General features: G+C 40.0%; 1 protein-coding gene across 1 annotated transcript in view; it reads left to right on the top strand.

Annotated features, from left to right (window-relative positions):
- Window positions 1-18,983, top strand: part of LOC111862349 — a 426,180-nt gene that overhangs the window by 368,367 nt on the left and 38,830 nt on the right. The window contains exon 7 of the mRNA XM_023847658.2: window positions 7,699-7,835. Within this exon, the coding sequence (XP_023703426.1) occupies window positions 7,699-7,835 (137 nt within the window). The remainder of the gene's footprint in view (window positions 1-7,698; window positions 7,836-18,983) is intronic.

Raw genomic sequence — 18,983 nt, 5'->3', positions numbered from 1 at the left:
ATATTTATAATAATAATAATAATAATAATAATAAATGATTAGTATAGTTAATCTGAAAGAATTAAAGGAGTCGTTGCCCTTATTACATTCTTACGTCTTCAAACCATATATTTTTATGTACGTGCGCAAAGAAATACCACTCCACATTTCGTGACAACAAACGTCTCAAATTATTTAGCGTGCCTCCAGGAGTTAGTGAATCACATTCTGAAAACCATTTCTTTATGCAATTGTGGCATAAGGTCATAAAATGAGTCAAGTTCGTTATCTTCACATCTTTCACCATAAAGGTAAAAGGTAAAGCTATCCCTGTAGCAGTCCGTATAGACCCATAGGGCTGTGAGACGTCAAGGCTCCCACATTTTCTCTAGACAGCCGGCTCACAGAAAGTGGTCCACCTCAGGGGTCCGCCGCCCTTTACCCCCCAGGAAAATCCCTGGTACTCATTTCTGTTAGAAGCTGAGTCGAACCCAGGGCCATAGTGCGGCTGGAAGGATTAGGTCAATTGAAAATATCCACATCATCGGGACTCGAACCCGCGATCTTCTGGCTTATAGCAGAATGCCTCAACTAAACACACTACCGCGTGCCCCATAAAACATGTGGAACTGACAATAAGCAGCATTCCAACATGACAAACCATAAAAGAGATTCAAGAGTTTATTGACTTAAAACTTAACACGCATGAAGAGTTCAACAAGCAACGTCACGCAAATTTTATTTTTTCTCAGGACACCAAAGTAAGTTTTACGTCCAATTTATTCCCTGTAATTTGCATGTGGCGCTCAGTAGCCTACTATACGCCGGCACACGCTAATGAGAAGGATACGGTGAAGTACTCTTCTGCATGCTGTTATGACGAATGTCTGTCCAGGCAACATTTCACTCGGTAACCATGTCATATGTGGAAATACAAAAATAGGAGTACTTTCGAAATGAAACTCTCTTAACTAATTAACTCTTCAGTAACTAGAAACCGAATATCCAGCATTACTAATTGGCACGATCCTGAATCACTTCCACCCTCCATCTGTCCTAACAGTATATCTCCATAAGATCCAGCCCAAGATGGCCACTTCATCCACTGAACATTTTCGGAGAGACCTGCCAACAAAATCCTTTAGCTGTTAAGTTCCTTATTCCTCCTCCTCGCCAAAAGCCTTAGGCAAGGCCCGTAAAACCCCTGCATCTCATTATCCTAGCAATATTGCATAAATAATTAAGACTCTCGTCTCATAATATTCTCAGATGTTCATTTAGTTCATCCATCATCTTGGTCTCTTGGTCTTCAGACGCTTATAGTTCATACCCTTCCTCAGAATAGAACGTCATACTTCACACATATACACACGTAATACATGAAAACAACATAAAATGTTTTATGCTGCGTTTAAATTTTGAGCATATTCATTATTAATGAAAACAACAAAACAGATTTTCAGTAAAATATGTAAATTGTTAGCATTGTCTCTTGAATGCCGGAAATTCATTCAGTCTCATAACTGACAGAGCAAGAAATCAAAATTGTATCATTCATGCAAGAACGTAAGTAAGTAGTTCCTTTTATGGAAGTTCTAATAAGAGATTTTCGTATATCATTAAATTAATGAATTGTTCTCAGTGTATGTGTGTGAAACCCTGAGGCCTACAATTTTCGACTCTGCTCTTCAACACATATCTTTATGTTAAAAAAGGATAAATGAGCTGGGCGGAGCATGTGGCACGCAATGATCGTCAGCAGTGTACTCAGCATTTTAGCAGGAGAAACAGAGAGGAAGAGACAATACAGGGGGTGGTGATAGAGGGAAATAAAGTAAAGTTGTTCCTATGCTTAACTAATTAAGCACTACGCCATGAAGGTGTATGGGGGAGTGACTGTATAGAGCTACATTTTCTTTACTTCGGCAATAGCTGGAGGTGAGTGGTCAGCTTCACGACCTGGCCGCTTTACTCCCGGGGAAAGAGCACCGGTACCCATTGTATAGGAGACTGGGTGGACCCTAGAGCAGGTGTGGACGACGTGGAAAAGAGAAAATTTTTGACCTTAGCGGGACTCGAACTCCAACCCTTCGGTCATCCAGCCTGTAGCCGTCCCTATACCGACTGCGCTATCGCGGCTCCCACTAGGAGGAGGTATAATATTAAAATATATACGTTATATATACATTGTGAAAGAGTGTACCAGATTCGAATTGATGAAAATAGTGTGCAGTGGCGGGCTCTTTTTAAAATGGCAATGAACACTTCAGTTGTTTAAAATGCTGGAAACATCTTGACCATCTTGACAAACGTGGGCCTGTCATCTCTTTAATAAGGACTCTTCCCATGAAGCGAGTTGGATTTTAGCTGTTCTTTAAGTTTCCAGAGTTCAGAAGATTTCAAGAAACAGCTTCCCACACTAATAGAAATGTTCTAGAATCATACTTCAGACTTTTCATGTAAAATCTGTAGCATCTTGAAATATAATTTTGGGGTATGCTGAGGACATGCGGGAAACTGAGAAGCGCATGCCGTTTCTGCCAAACTTCGAGGAAAGGGAATGTTTGAGAAATTTAATGTATTTCCACATAAGAAAATATTAAAATGGAAGTGAGAGAAGTAGAGTGCGAAGGTTTAGACTGGATTACACTGGCTGGTTGTATAAGCTAGTGGCAGGAGCTACATGCTAACGCTGGTTCCTCGCTCGCGGATATTTATACCCTGAAAATGGAGGCGATATGTTCCTCCGAAACGTCTCTTTTTACTATGTCTACACGGTGCCACATCCCAGAAGACGGAATTCTTCAATCCAAGGAAAATCTAAAGGAAATAAAAGCAAGGAAGCAAGGAAAAGGGGAAGAAATGAGAAAATAGTTTTCGGAGGGAAGCGCCTGAAGTTAGGCCACAGAAACTACAGAGTCGATGTGGTCCTGGTTATAAATATCTCGTTAATATGCTGCACAGAAGCTGAGTTATGATGTACTGTTTCTAGCCCCTTGGGTCCCGTCTTTCAATCGATTACAAGCCAGCCGCTACTACATCCGACCTAAGAAACAACACACACGATTACATGTTTGTTCCTATTATACACGGACGGCCGAAATCATGCGCGTTACGTTTCATTGCTATCTGACCCGGAAAGGCTGCATTGCACGGGTGCAGTTACCGATCTGCGCACACTTTTGCTCTGAATTAACGAATTCCTCGGTAAGATTGTGCCGTTAATTAGAGATTACTGGTTTGGCGACTGTGGACAGTCTAAAATTTCTCCTGTTACGTGTTCCATAGACTTTCTAGAGCAAGACACGCAGCACAACACGTAAGAAGAGAGAACACAACCCACCAACTGAAACACGCATGCCCATTGAGAACCTATATATATTTAACAATATGAGCAACACCAGACGCAGCAATTTCGCCAAAAATTTAACACCTGACGATGACACAGTGATCGAAACTTTTAAACTTTTAAAGTTACAATATTTTATAGGGCTTAGTTTTGCACGTGAGACTGTAATTAATCGACACCAAGTTCTATAGACCTTGTATCGTGGTAGCTGTCGGCAACCAGCAACTCAAGGTGTTGTATGCAATTTCGACAGTGAGTTCTTACAGGACCAGCGCTCGTTTTTGAGAATCCTACCAAAGCCGACAGCCTTTCCAGTTTATCTAATACCATCATTTTTTGTTTAATTGCATTAAAATTTCACATCACGGTAGTAAATATTGAAGTTTCCATTACAGAATTTTTGTCCATACTTTATGACTTTGATTCAAATTGTGCCTGTTCTTCCAGTTTCTGCTGTATTCTTGGGCGTCTTAAAGTGTTGTAGGTTCATTGGAAAGGTAGTTTTTTCTTAGTTTCTTTTGGTGCGTTGAGACTGAGTCAACTTGTTACGTCGGCCATTAATTGGCCTACTGTAACCAATCCAGAACGATGATGATGATGATGATGAATGTGGAGCAGTCAGTGGAATGAGAATTGGCAGAGGAAACCTTAAAATGCGTAACTTGTAAATACATGTGTTTTTAACGAAAAATTTTTGGAAATTGAAAGCATATTTTTGCAATCTTTAAAGAATAGATGCATGAATATTTTGTGGGTTTTATTGAATACAACTGCAACGTCTTCTAACCACTACCGTCACCTGACTAATTTTGTCGTGTTGAACTTTTGCTCTTATTGTATTGCTCTCAGTTACTCAAGTTCTCTCACAGTGAAATTAACTACTCTTGGTTGTTAGCTACAGGTCAAGGTGACAAACCAGCTTTTATCGGTTCCTTAAGGTTAATTAGTTAATCTGGGTTGTAAATATACGTACGTGTAATTTTGACTTGTCATTATTGAAATTAAATCCAGGATTGCCATGGCAAAAGCTGCATTTAGCAAGAAGAAGAATCTTTTTACCAGCAAATTGGACTTAAATTTGAGGAAGAAACTAGTGAAATGCTACATTTGGAGCATAGCTCTGTATGGGGCTGAAACATGGACACTTAGGGCAGTAGATCAGAAACATCTGGAAAGTTTCGAAATGTGGTGTTGGAGAAGGATGGAGAAGATCAGTTGGACCGATTATGTGAGAAATGAAGAAGTGTTAATTAGAGTCAGTGAGCAGAGGAATATCCTACACGAAATAAGAAAACGGAAGGCTAATTGGATTGGTCATGTTTTACGCAGAAACTGCCTTCTAAAAGAAGTTATCGAAGGAAAGATAGAGGGGTGGATAGAAGTGACAAGAAGACGAGGAAGAAGACGTAAGAAGATGGTGGATGACCTTGGGGACAGAAGAGGATAATGTTATTTGAAGGAGAAAGCTTTAGATCGCGTTAAATGGAGGAATTGTTTTGGAAGAGACTGTGGACCTGTCGTCTTGACAGATTACTGATGATGACGATTATTATTACAAAGTTGCTGGCTTCGTTTTTTACTTAAATGGCTAAAGATTTGGGGTCTACTTCAAGGGACACGCCTGATCTGTGTGTTACACCTGAAGAATCAAGCCACACTCAGCATAAGGAATATATTCTTAGGCACTTCGGATTTTCAAATTTCAAAATTCAGGAATCCTCTTATGATTTGTTCTTGAAAAATGCTAGACCATAATTGTCCTCAATGATGTAACATATCTCTCAATGTACTTAGTGGTCAAAATTTAGTAAATTAGTACATGTATCTTATTAAGAAATTTTGAGTTACGCTTTTTCTGAACAAGGTAACGGAATGAGAAGTTCACACGAAAAATCTCAAGGTGAAACCCTTTATTTGTGCCCGCAAACTCCTTTGTGTATACGTAGGGGAAAAAACATTAATTAATTCGTTAACCCGAAAACAATAAAATAATTTATAAGTTCAGGACGTCCCGGTTTGTCGGTTGGCGCATAAGGCTGACATCCTTACCGCCATCTGTGAGCCGACTGTCTAGAGAAAATGTGGAAGCCTCAACCTCTCACATCCTTTTGGGCCTTCACAGCCTGTTACTGGGACATGTTTACCTTTTTACGTCCCAGTATATAGAGCTCAGTTCTCGCCTTAAGGCAGGAAGGTTGCCTTCTGAATTTCCGGCTGGATAATTTCTCCATTAACATTTGGCGAAACAAAACGGGATATTGTTATAAAAAGAGACTGACACTGCTTGACGTTGAACCAAGGAAAGCACATGAAAGCACAGATTCAAAATACCGGTTCACCCATTAACCCTTTAAAACACAGCGGTTGTTTTATATCTCTGTGCCTTGACAGCAGAAACCCGTGTTTTGCCCACACAGTCTACACGTACATATTCTATCTTCATGATAAACACCGATAATTTCTCTAAACAGCTTCAACTGACGGAGGAACTGAATTTTGAAATATTCATTTCAAGAAAGTCAAGTTTCTCTCAGTGGTTCACGAAAATTTATATCTAACGTGAAACAATTAATTCTTTCACCCAGGTTACTGAACACTGCTCAGGTCCTGAACACTTTCCATGCTCTGAACTGACGTGGCAGGCCATTGGCTCGATATGTAGGCAAAATTTGTTACCTCTCTCCCTTTCTCTCTCTGTCTTCCGTGAGGAAGGGGCCGAATTTGTGAACATTATTTAAGACAGACTCCTGCTTCAGAGGGTTAGACATAACTTCGTTTTCTTTGCGCGCAGTGTATTCGTCGAAACAACTAAAATTGTAACAAATCCATTAATTTTAAGTAAATGGAATACAGGATGTAACAACGATATCTTATATATGAAATCGTGCTGTGGAGTTTGACATGAGATTAGTGGTCTGTTAATTACAGCAAAATCTCTGTGCTGGTACAAGCTGTGACAGGTAATTTCATAATACAAATTTTTCTGCCAAATGTCGTTGAAAAATATGGCCATGACTTTCGTTTCCATCTGTATTTGGCATCATAATTGAAACAGATGATGCGTGGCCTTCATGTATCAGTTCTGTGAATCTGATAACTACTGTTCTGACGAGCACAGTTGGTCCAGTTCTCTCTCATTTTGCTCCTGTGTAAGTCAATGTTTAAACCGAATTAACACATTTTATTTGCAGTTTACTTAACTATACTGTCGCTTACTCACATTATGTAACGTCGAATGAAAGGAAAGTATATGGAAGGAAGCAGTCATGTTCTAATTAAGGAAATCTCCCGGTACTTTCCTGGAAAGAATGAGGAAAACCATAAAAAACTTCCATCAAGGTAATCGGTGTCCCTTTCAAGCCTCGACCCAGGCTCCTCCAGCATACAACCCAGAAGAGTTGCTACTCGAGCCAGCTACAAACGAAAATAGTATCATATTCAGCCAGGCCTTCAAAGATTTCTGAATTTTGTTTGATTGTCATATTTTCTTTGGTAGCGACTCTAAATCAATTCCTTCCATACCCTTATTATCATTATTAAGTGGAGCATGCCCACACAGGGTTATGCTCAAACATTCCGAGAGAAAACAGGAACGGAGCACTTTTTATTAAACTGTTTATTTTTGTCTGTTTTATGATATTTTCCTTTCCTCTCTCTGTATTTTGGAACTCATATTATTATCACGTGTACTAGTGACTAATAACGCGGGGCCTGGATTGGATGAACGGGTTTATTTACTCCTGATTCACACGAATATTAATTACACGTAATTATAGCGCTGTCGCTATTTACACTCTTTCCAGTCCACCGTTGCACGCACACAAGTGTTCTCAGTCTTTACTAGTCATATCCTGGCAACGGATTTGTAAGTTTCACTGCCACTGCAGCACACATGAAGTCTACTTTCACAGCCTAATTCTTTTCTTATCATATCTTCTCGATCATCGTCGACTGCCGACTCTAGAAACTCCTTCAGTCATGACAATTACTTATTAATTTCGCACACAGGCTAGTCAAAGTACACGTGGAAGAAATTTAATTCTAAATAGTTATTTGGTAGAAAACGGAAGAAAGCAAAACTATTGATTTGCGGATGTATTTGGGGACAGGGATATTAAAAATTTGTGGATACTGGTTTTAAACTCCTCGCCATATCTAACAGCTAAATATAAAGTAGAACTTACTAGCACCATGGAGCAGTTTAGCTTTTATGGAGCATTTCTTTATGTCTACTACAGCGTCTTGTGTTCTACATTAAAGAACGAACGTGAGTCTGAGTGCTGGCAGTGCGGCCACCACACTCACAGTGGACCACGCTCTGAAGCGGCACTCTGGCAATTACGTAAATGGTTTCCTTCTTTACGTTACAGTATGAACGTGAGTCTGAGTGCTGGCAGTGTGGCCACCACACTCACAGTGGACCACGCTCTGAAGCAGCACTCTGGCAACTACACATGTGCAGTTGGAAGTCTCGCTTCAGCTACTGTTGCCGTGCACATACTCAATGGTAAGTCAGCTTCATATAATTAAGGAAAGTAAATTTGTCTCTGCGTTTAATTAATTGAGCACCATGCCGTGAAGACGTATGAGGGAGTATAGATATAACTCCATGCATACTTCATCACGTCACTAAATAGAAACCATTGTCTCGCTTTTTTATCACTTGGGAAAGAACCTTCGGTACCCATTCGATAGCAGAATCTAACCTCAATTGTCCGCCTCTAGTCCGTAGCTCCTCGCTATACCGGAACTACACTTTGAGTAAATATTATCTGTGTGAATGTAACCTTCTGCAATATGCCTGGGCCGTTATTGTGTGCTATTTACGTAAGATTTACAAAACAAATACAATATGGATGGCTTGATGAATCCAAGAGTAGCTGTGAAATCAAAGACTGTAATCAGGAACTAACTGATCTCTATCGAATCATCTGCACTATATACGATGTCGATATAAACTGTATATTTTGTAACTGTTACCCTTCCAGATGCAAGGAAGCCTACACTTCTGCCTCATGTGAGGAACACTGTTCGACATTGCTTTAATTCATTGCAGATTTATCAGTTCGTCCGCTTCTGCTTCCTAAGGAAACTGAATTCAGATTTCCCGAACTAACCGAACAATGGTCTAAGGTTACTTCAGGGTCCTGTAACTGTTTACTTAAAGTCCACCCTTCACCTCCGGGAATCACACGATTTTCCAGTGCTTATGTTACCCATTAAATCTGGAGTCAGACGCTTGTGAAGACGACAATGAACTTTGGGGTCTCATAAATAAAACGGTAAACTTCTTGGCAACTGAGTGATTATCAACCTCACAGAACGGTCTCTGGCCCAAGGATTTGGGGGCCTGAATAGTATAGTTGTTATTTAAATCATTAGTTCAGCATAGTACGTACTGAGGTAGTTGAAAAAATACGTTAAAAGTACATTAAAACTTTCCATTTATCAGAGCTAGACTGTTTATGTCTGTTCCAGGACTAAAGGGAGTGTAAAAAGTTGTAATAGGTGTATCAGTCACTTTGTATCCCCTCTTCCTTCAGCCCCACATCAATTAGGATGCAGCCTGTTCCGACTTCTTAATCATTTTAATTGTTCTTCCTATATCTAGGCCGATATATTGCTCTGATTTTGTGAAGAAGTGCGTCTGTAATCTGCTGCTGGTCATTCTATTAAGGTGAGGTAATTGTAAAAAAAAAAAGGTAAAGCTATTCCTGTAACAGGCCGTGGAGGCCCATATTGTTGTGAGACGTCGAAGCTCCCACATTTTCTAGATGATCAGCTCACATATGGAGGTGAAGTTGCCAGTCTTATGCGCCGGCCGTACCTTTAAGCCCAGGAAGATTCCTGGTACTCATTTCTGTTAGGGGCTGAGTCGACCTCAGGGCCATAGTGCGGCTGGAAGGATTTTGTCTGCTGAAAAATCCAGGGACCAAGGTGAGTTGATGGTGTAATTTACTTGCGATGGCGTGTATCAGTTCTTGGTTTTGTTTCGTCTCGTATATCCATAGTTACTTCTTGATAATCCCATTTGCGGCCACTTGCATTTCAGTGGCATTTATGTTCCTCTTGACCCAAGTTTCAGTTCCATGCTATAAATTGGTAAAATTACAACTTCCTCAATTGGCTTCTTGATGTTCAGTTTATTGTCCATCACACTGTTTACTACTGCTGCCACTTACCGCAACACAGTCTTATTCAGGCATATTTAGGACCCTGTAGCGAATAACAAACGTAGCAGTTTCAGTCCTCTCGGCCTATTTAAGCTATCCCAGTAAAATGAACCTGGTAGCGTAAAAGTGCCAATCAACACAGAACATGCACTAACACTAAGCATGACTGTGCCTGATTCTATTAGTTTCGTCATAACATTTTCAGAAACAGCTTCTGACCTACCTGACCGTTTCAGTGAAATTCGGAACTGTGGACCAGACCTAAACTTTATGGAGTTAAACGTGATAAATGAACTTCACCTGCATCTTCTCAGGAAACTGATTTTGACATGACTCTATATATGACAATAATATTTCAATGCAATGACTTCAAAGCTATAAGTACAAATTATTTTATATAGCTAAACTTTCATTGCATTATTTCGTTTAGCACAGCGTTAAATTTATTTTATTATATCGGCAATGTACCTTGAAGTTAGGCCCACGAATGTTTAACATGAGGGTTGAGATATCGCACTGCGCGGGTATCAAAAAGATTAACTTAATGTAGATCGCATCACAATTCTTGTACAGACTCTTAGGGGCTACTTTTGCATCACTGAAAACCTGAAGAATACACAGTAAATTCATCCGAAATAAATTTTAACACTTCTATAAGATTCAACTACAGAGGAATGAATAGTTTTCTTTTTCGGCCTGCGAACGAATGTGAAACTAAGCGTAAATCTCAAATATTAAATTTAATGTTAAAAAATGGTTTAGACTGCCGGATTACATAGCGCGAGTGGAGAAAGTGAACTTGGAATTGGACGATGCAAATCCTGAAGGCGGTAACATAGATTAAAAACTTGAGTACGATGCTAAATGAATGATGCCAAGGTCTATATAAAAAGTTTCAGTGAAAAAACGTGAATATTATGTGTAGATAAGAAAGGCAGTTTAAAACAAGTGTTGCGCGGGATAACATCAGGATGAGTAGGGGAAATTTTGGAAAATAGAAGGAAAGTCACAAATATTTACGGATTATGCGCTCTATAGCACAGTAATGCAGAACATGCAAACATCGCTTATGAAAATCGTACAGTCATTGTTTCACTTCCGGATCCGCCATATTTGAACATTTTTTTAGACCTCCGAATTTTCCGTCTCCTCTGCAGTAAGATCTGTCGGATTTCAGAGGATTTTAATTTCGGGTTATCTTATTACATTTTGTACCGCAAACTGTAGAGGGTTATATTTCGACACGTTGACACGCATACACATCGTACCACATCGGATAGATAAATTTCTCTCGTTCCTGAAAGAACTGTTGCAACATCGCTTTGGCAAGAGTCAGTGAAATATTAAAAAGTGTAAAATTGGCTGCAGTGTGTTGCAACTGGAGAGCAAATGTTACGTTTATAAAAATTACGTTGATTTTAACTAAAATATTAACATACGAAAATAACAGTAAAGATGTACTTAAGTTTGGGAGGGTGGTGAAGGAGAAAAGGATGTAAATGATGATGATTATGATGTTGTGGTGATGAATGAGAAGCCAATTATAACTTCCGCAGTAATCAGGTAACCAGGAAGTATGGTTGCAGTGGCATAACCAAGACCAAACCGGAAATTATATCAACAGGTGAGTTCAAGCCACTGGAGTGTAGAGCGCGAGATGGGATTTCTCTTTGTCTGATTCATTACCGCATGTATCACTGGGGGACTTGATCATGCGCTCTGCGAGAATGAGAAAATCAGGTAACCAACTGCGGGGGTGGGGATGCATGCACCTGGTAGCCTCCCCATTTTTAGTAGTTCATCAGGATTCATATTGCCCCCATAAAAATGTAGAACGGCCAAACCACGAAGTTCTTGCAGTTTTCAGATCCCTGGTGTTCACGTATAATGGGGGACAATTAATCTAACCCGATCTTGTTATTATATTCAATAGTATGAAGTGAAAATAAGGAAAGTAGGCTAACAAGAAGTTCTGTGAAGAACTAATCGCCTATTTTCCTTTTATATGACACAGACAACACAGAAAACAATGCCTCCGAAAAGTCTTTATTTCCATGCAGACGTCTTTACCGAGTTGTTACCTAACAACGATAAAGAGACACACAGACAGACTCACAGACACACGAGTCCAACAATTATTCTGTTTCCAAGTGCATTCGTTACCACGGTAACGTGTTTACATAACTGTTGCTTAGCAACCAAAGCAGGGATACACATACAGACGCACAGATTGATGTGAGGGATTTACGAATTACGCCGTTGAGACGGGCTCAGATGTCATGATATACATACAAAGTTTCATAAAGATTGGTTACGGTATTCAGAAGTTGGGATCTACAGACACACAGACAACATGAAGCTCGCATAAGCTCACTTTAATTTTTTTCAAAAACACAAGGGGCTTGCATATGGAAAGGGTGAGCCGCTGCAATGTAAACCACCGAAGTATAATATATTGCTTATACTCGTACAAGTACACCTTATGAGGTGGAATTGGGAGTTTTATATAATTACCATTTTTAATGATGTTTAATTGATTTTAAATTGAGTGAACTGTAACATGTGAGACTGTAACTGTAACATTATAATGTACAAGAGCTGAGTGCAGTTGTAACAATTTAATTACGAAATTTTCAGTTACGCGCGTGTGCAATGGACAATACTCAGTGTGATGTAGCAGGTTTGGCATAATGGGACACCTGAGGATGGCCGTTTGGGGCGAAACATGTTGTGTTAATAGCTAAAGCAGATGTGAATGAACAAATAAATGGTTGCATTATTGACGGAAAATTGTATGTAAAGAAGGGAATATAGTAATGCAACAGGATACTTAAATACAAGATTGTAAGGAAATTAGACTAAAATGCTGCTAGACTCTGCTGAGTCATCTAGTTCTTTAGGACTACAACAGGAACCATTTGTGAGGACTGAGATCAAATTAGCGGCCAGAGGCGTGTAAATATTCGTGTGTCCATAGGAATGGTCCGTTTTCTGATTTGACTTCCCCCTCATGAAGGGGCTGCAGGGGGAGACCTGATGATGCATAGCAACCGAAGAACAACTTCCCTATTTTCAGGCTTCAGAGACCGAGTGGCTACAACATTCCAATTGGAGATATTCTCGAGCCAGGGCAGGATAAATCTTAAACACGGGTAGTGGCAGGTACCGAAGAGTTTTTTTCCATTATTTTTAATTCTAGTGGGGTGGGACTAAGTCCCTTGTACTGCGGCCACTTCTGGCCTATTGTACCAGCCCCAGATGATAGGTGAGGGTGATTGTGGAGCAATTGGTGGAATGAAGATTGGCAGGGGAAACGGAAATACTCAGAGAAAACCTGCCCCAGCGCCACTTTGTCCACCACAAATCCCACTTGACCAGACCCTGGATCGAACCCGGGCTGCCACGGTGGGAAGCCAGCGACTAACCGCCTGAGCTATGGCGCGGCCTTATCGGAGAGGTTAGCCGTCTCCTTGTTGGGTGAGGAGTAGAGCTAGCACAGAAACACACCTGGAAGAATGTGACTAATGACTGTTGCAAGCCGTAACCAATAGTGACACGGTCGTCAAGTTCTGAAACATGAAGACGGACGGAGGGTCAATTATTACATAAAATGGTAACCTTGATGGGATCGAGACTGGAATCTAATCCAATGCAACACACTTGCGTACATGGCGCCTGCGAAGCGACATTACAGCATCGAAACAGGCACTTCACCGTAACGGTTTTGTCAATATCTTGCTTTTACATTTTGCTATAAACAAACAAGTGAAGTCAGTGACAGAATACCAGAGTTCGCTCACATTTATCGATATGTCGGGACTAAAAATGGATGCGTAAAGATAAAAAAGGGAATGGTCTCTGTCAATACATTAATACCTACTGAAGATCGGCCGCCGCAGGAAATAGCACTTCCCTCTGTAATCTGGCTAGGGGTTCTGTTCATGGGAGTTGGCCGAAACAGGATAAGGGCCAGCCGTCAAGTTAGCTACCAGAATTATTTTGGTCCCTCCCTTTTGTTCGTATGCCCGCGCGTTGACATCATGATGCTCAGTGAGTGCTGGCCTGCATGATATGCTGGCTCACATGCCGGGATCAATGGGAGTCTGATGAAGTGAGAGAAACGCCGTAAATGTGTCGTCATTAGCAGCATACGCCACGTCACCGGTCAGCACAATGTGAGACTCTCTCGTGCACCAGAGCAGCTCGCATCGCTGCTAATTAGAGACGGCAGAGCTGTCAGTAGAGTGACTAAACTCCGGCTTTGCTTTCCGGCAGGGGCAGAAATTTTTCCCTTTTCCAATCCAGCCTCCCCTCCCATTGGTTTCGAACGCTCTTTCTCGGAGGTAAAGCGGCCGGATGGTCATTCTGATTGCTCTTCTCCATCTAGAGACTAGATTATGAACGCATGGATTTATACCTCCACTACCACTGGTGTCCTCGTCGAGTGGTGGTTAAGCAAGCTTATTGTGGCATGTCCGCTGAAAGCCCGAACAGTTTAATCAGAAGCGAAGTCCGTTGCTAGGTTAGGCCGCAACGAACAGTGACGCAACAATTAAATATGTCATGCCACGCGGCGTAACAAATGGAAGTACGTGAACGGGAGAAGCCAGTCAGTTGAAGGTCTAGAGAATTCGAGGGTCTAGACAATCTTGATTTTGCAGTTAGCATTTGGGAGACAGGCCCGTTAGAGGTCGTCACAGACAGTCGTTCCCGGCGGAGGCGTGTGAAGCGTTGCATAGCAACGCCAAGACTTGTGAGACAATCGCCGGCCAGTAAGGACGTGAACAGGGAATCTGAGGAAGCTACGGCTTTTGAAGCCGTTACCAAAAAACCGACGAAGACATAGCAGACTGAGAAGACTTAGTACTTCCTGTAGTGACCTACTGAGTGTGTGAATTAGCGGTAACTCTATAATTACTTGTACTTACCATCTGTAAATGTTCAATAAATCAAATTACCAATCCAAACCCCGTCTATATTAACTGAATCACGTGACAATATCAACGGCGTTATTCCTTCTCTGACTGTAATAATGTGGTTACCAAACCCGTTGTCCAGCAACGGACTTCTATACTCGTTAAGAGCGTAACGCTTGGGAACGTGTTTAGCTAACCGTTGCCTAGCAGTGCGTCGCAATACTATACCAGAGTATTATTTTAGTCAGAAATGGAATAAAAGGAATTCCTCAGTCTAACGTTCTGGCCTTCCAGAATTCAGAGCAGACGCAAGACAACTATAACACGACGTTTAGTATTGACCTATCCCTAGTACTGCGGTCGGAGATAACCTCATTTCTCCCCAGTTTTAGAACATGAGGATGGATTCGTCTTCCTCCAAACCATTTTCCTATGAACTTCGCATGGTGAAATGAACATGAAAGAGAACATGTCATAAAAAAATCCCCCTTTTCTGTGCTGTTAAATGCACCAAGCGAACGTGACCAGTCCCACGGGGGACCGTATAATCAAGATCGGCTTTTAAATGCATACATCAAAACCATTCTCCGTCGGTTATTTTTAGTTTTCTGAATTCGTATGAAGATACGGTACTGATACTGTATTAATGAAGTAACTCATTTTTGCAGTTTATACGCCTTATTAATGTGGGTCTACCAAACATACTGACTTAGCAGTAATACCCCTATTTTACTCTTCGTATCTGGAAGTTTCGAATTTCATATGGTCTGGCAGCTTTGAGACATATTTAGGGAGGCATTTCGTAGGTTCTGCAAGCAAATAATGTGAGAGTACCTTAAAATGGCATATTTTCATGATGCGAATTCTCAAATAAACACTAAAGCCTCGTTTCGCTCTTAAATCACCGTCACTGTCAGCATCATCAGTTGGATGTGCTTTGAGAACATGACGAATTTTGATTTGGTTAACACAGGCTAACAGGTGACACGATTTGTGCAGGCGTGTAGTGTAGAACTTTTTTACTTAAAAATTATTATTATTATTAACTATCTTCCCGAAACATTGTTCTCATAGAGAACCTGATATTCGCATATATCAAGAAGGAATTCCCCTGCATTTAAGCGAAGGCTTATCGCAGTATGCAAAAAAATCTGTCCACCGGACCATAACGTGAGTTCACAACCTCACATCACATTTTAACAAACTCTAACCCTCACAACTATAGGCATGGCTTGCTAGAGAATTCATCTCTTCACATTTTCCCTAAACTTCCATATAAACTTAGGTATATGGCAGAGCTACTTGACAAATGTCATACAGGCAACATAAGCAATTTATCCTGCACACTCCACTGTAATCGCCGTGTTTACATCTTCGCTGCGTAGCAGTGGATATTTCCCTATTGTCGCGTGCGCGTTTGTTGCGGGAATATGTTTACCAAGCCGTTACCTAGCAAAGGGTATACACGTTGTAATGTGTATTCCTGGACAACATTTTGCCAAATTGCCCATAATTATTCCACTTCTATGCATGAATGTATGTCGTATTATTTTTCAGAAATGTTCTCCAAGTTTTGATTTATTATATTTTATCTACGTTTAAATTAAATTCTCTGTTTATTTATTATTAAGACTGCATAAATTCTAAATTTCTCAGTAATTAAAAATTATTGGTACGTTGAAATGTCAGATATTATTTTCCCACTACCCAAACTTGTCTTAGTTGTATCGTAAACATAAATGGGAGTAACAAATGGAGTTCGGCCTATTTCGTCTGTTGTTTTAACACTGTACGTACCGTGCCTTGCCCATGCAGCACCGAACGTACGGTACCAGGTTTACATTACAGGCTACGCATTTCAGTTTTACCACATATAACCGAGAGTGCCATGTATTGATAGTACTAGTGTAATTAGTTGCTCATTTTCACACAACACGCTGTGATAATTACAGAGGAACTTCATGAACATATCAAAGCTGTAACTAAATCCTATGTGCTATTAAGGCATTAATTTACACAATCACCTAAATCTATACACAGAATCTGAAATATGATAACCCTTTCATTGCTGCTTATTTAGCAGAAATGCTTTATATTCTGTAGAACTTCATAGGTTTGTGTTCGCACCGTAACTCCCTAATCACAATGTGTGGAACGTTGCAAATAGCTAACTTGAAAATACAATTGATATCTGACAGATGTAATATTGGAATCACAACAAATTTGTATGCACATCGATATATGTCGTCAGTAACATGCAAATTTTTAAAGATTCATGTGGAAATTGTTTAGTGCTATAGGGAATGCAGTTATGGAGTACATAAATCGCAAAACCTGGCCCTTCTCTTTACAAGTGTTTATCTTCAATATTTTGTACACTAGCCCTGATCAGGAATGAACCCAGACATATAGACAGGAATAGTGTGGAGATAGCATACGTTTCCAGTGCGTCGCAAAAGGGCTGATTATGAAAACGACCAAAATGCTCTCTCAATTCAGATGTTGTGGGATAAATAGGAGGTTTTCCTGTGAACTGTCTTCCCTAATGACACTCATATAGCAACGAAATCCCTGGTTTTACGAGGCTGAAAATTTAATTTACACGTTTAAAAATTCCATTTGATCCTGTCAGAGACAAGTGCAATCAAGTCAAACGCCGTCACATTATACAAGTGTATTTAAAATATATTTTAATACTAGCATGGCCGATCACAGTGGCCGCGCGGTCTAAGCATATACTGTCTTCGCGCGCTCGAACGCTGGTATCTTGGGATCGAATCCCACTAGAGGCATGGATGTCTATGCGTTTATTCTGTGTTTGTATGTAGGTAGTGGTCTTCCGACAGGCTGATCCCCCGTCCAAGGAGGCCTACCGTCTCTGTTAAACAAATTGCGAGACTGAAGAAGGTGCCAGGGTCAAACAAAAGATGGTAGAGTCATTGATGAATGAATGAATGAATGAATTAATTAATCAATTAATTAATTGAGTACTAGTATGAAGTCTATTGATATTTAAACGAGGAACTGTTATGAGCAAACTGTTAAATCTGTTAACCTCTCCTGGAAAATTAAGCTATATTTATTCCACGGAACTAAATATTTTTTTATTTAAATTTTAGCAATCAGAATATTACATAATTCTATAAGCTAAAGTGCTGATTACTCATTAGATATACTAATGACTAGTGGCATGAACAGGTTGATATCCAGCGAAATCACCTGTATAATCTATAATTAGTATCTATACATTAACTTAAGAGTAGTTCACTTGGCCACAGTTTTTGAGTCTTTTGTTGCTTACTGGTTCCAGGAGTTGTTCCATGAGCTGATTGGGGTGGCTTTCTTGCATATTGCTTCCTGTACGGTTGGTACCTGTAGATCTGTATGTAGTGTATGATTTTTTACGTACCAGGGAGCATTAACAATTTGACGGAGTATCTTGGATTGAGATCTTTGTATGATTGCAACATTAGATTTAGTTGAGCAGCCCCATAATTCTAGTCCATATGTCTAGATTTGTTTGATAATTGTTTTATATATTAGAAGTTTGTTTTCTGTAGATAGTCGTGAATTTCTTCCCAGTAACCACTGTAGCTCCATTGTCTTGACGTTTATTTGTTTTTTCTGTTTTGCGAGATGTTGTTTCCATGTCAGTTTAGCATCCAAGTGTAGATATTTTAGATATTTTACTGTTTGTTTTTGTGGTATCTGTGGAACTATATATGAAACACTAACAGTATCCGCCGAATGGTGCTGCCACCTACTGGGTGGGCATTGTAGTACCCAATCAAGCATATCTGCCTTTGTTGTCATCATGTACTTCCATCCGTAAATACGTACTTGCTAACCTACATACTACACATAGGTCAAGAGGGAATGATGTCAGAAGAGTAAGCCTCATATATATAAGAATTACCTCCCGCTATCATGAGGGTGCATTCTTTTTTGGTTTGTCTTAAACATAGTATGTATAAGTTATGGAGTTAATTTGTAAATTTCCGTTTTCCTAATAGTACTTCCTCTCTCATAAGTAGGAATATTATTCTCAACACGGTATCCCGTTCTCTGGTACAACTTTTTATAATGAGATAGGTCGTAACATAGTATTGATTTGAGTATTTGTCCTGCATTTCCTAATATTTATACAATATTACGACATTTGAAATAAATGTTACAGGTTTCAATTGAATATACAGTAAAACTTGGTTATAGCAACATCGGTTTCTGCGACACCTTGTCTATTGCGTCAAATATTCAATGGTACGAACTAATTCCTCATAAAGCAATGTTTTTATACCTTGCTTAGTACGACATGCACAAATGCATCAACCTCGTATGTAACGTCATTTTCATTCCTGAATTTCTCTGATATGGACATTGAACGTAATTTAGAAAGTGTGTATTGGGCAAGTAACAGGAAACAGATGAAGATAACTGATTACTGTACTCGTATCTAGGTACAGTAAGGCACAACAATTGATGTAATCTACTGTAATTTGGTGAGTAGGCCTACCTTTAATATACAGTATTAGTGCGGTGTGTATTGTCAGTGAAAAGCGCTGTAAT

This window comes from Cryptotermes secundus, unplaced genomic scaffold (genome assembly GCF_002891405.2).
Source record: "Cryptotermes secundus unplaced genomic scaffold, Csec_1.0 scaffold487, whole genome shotgun sequence".
In the NCBI taxonomy this organism is placed as follows: domain Eukaryota; kingdom Metazoa; phylum Arthropoda; class Insecta; order Blattodea; family Kalotermitidae; genus Cryptotermes; species Cryptotermes secundus.
The sequence above is the reverse complement of the archived record's forward strand: the minus strand, read 5'-3'. Positions and strand labels throughout refer to the sequence as shown.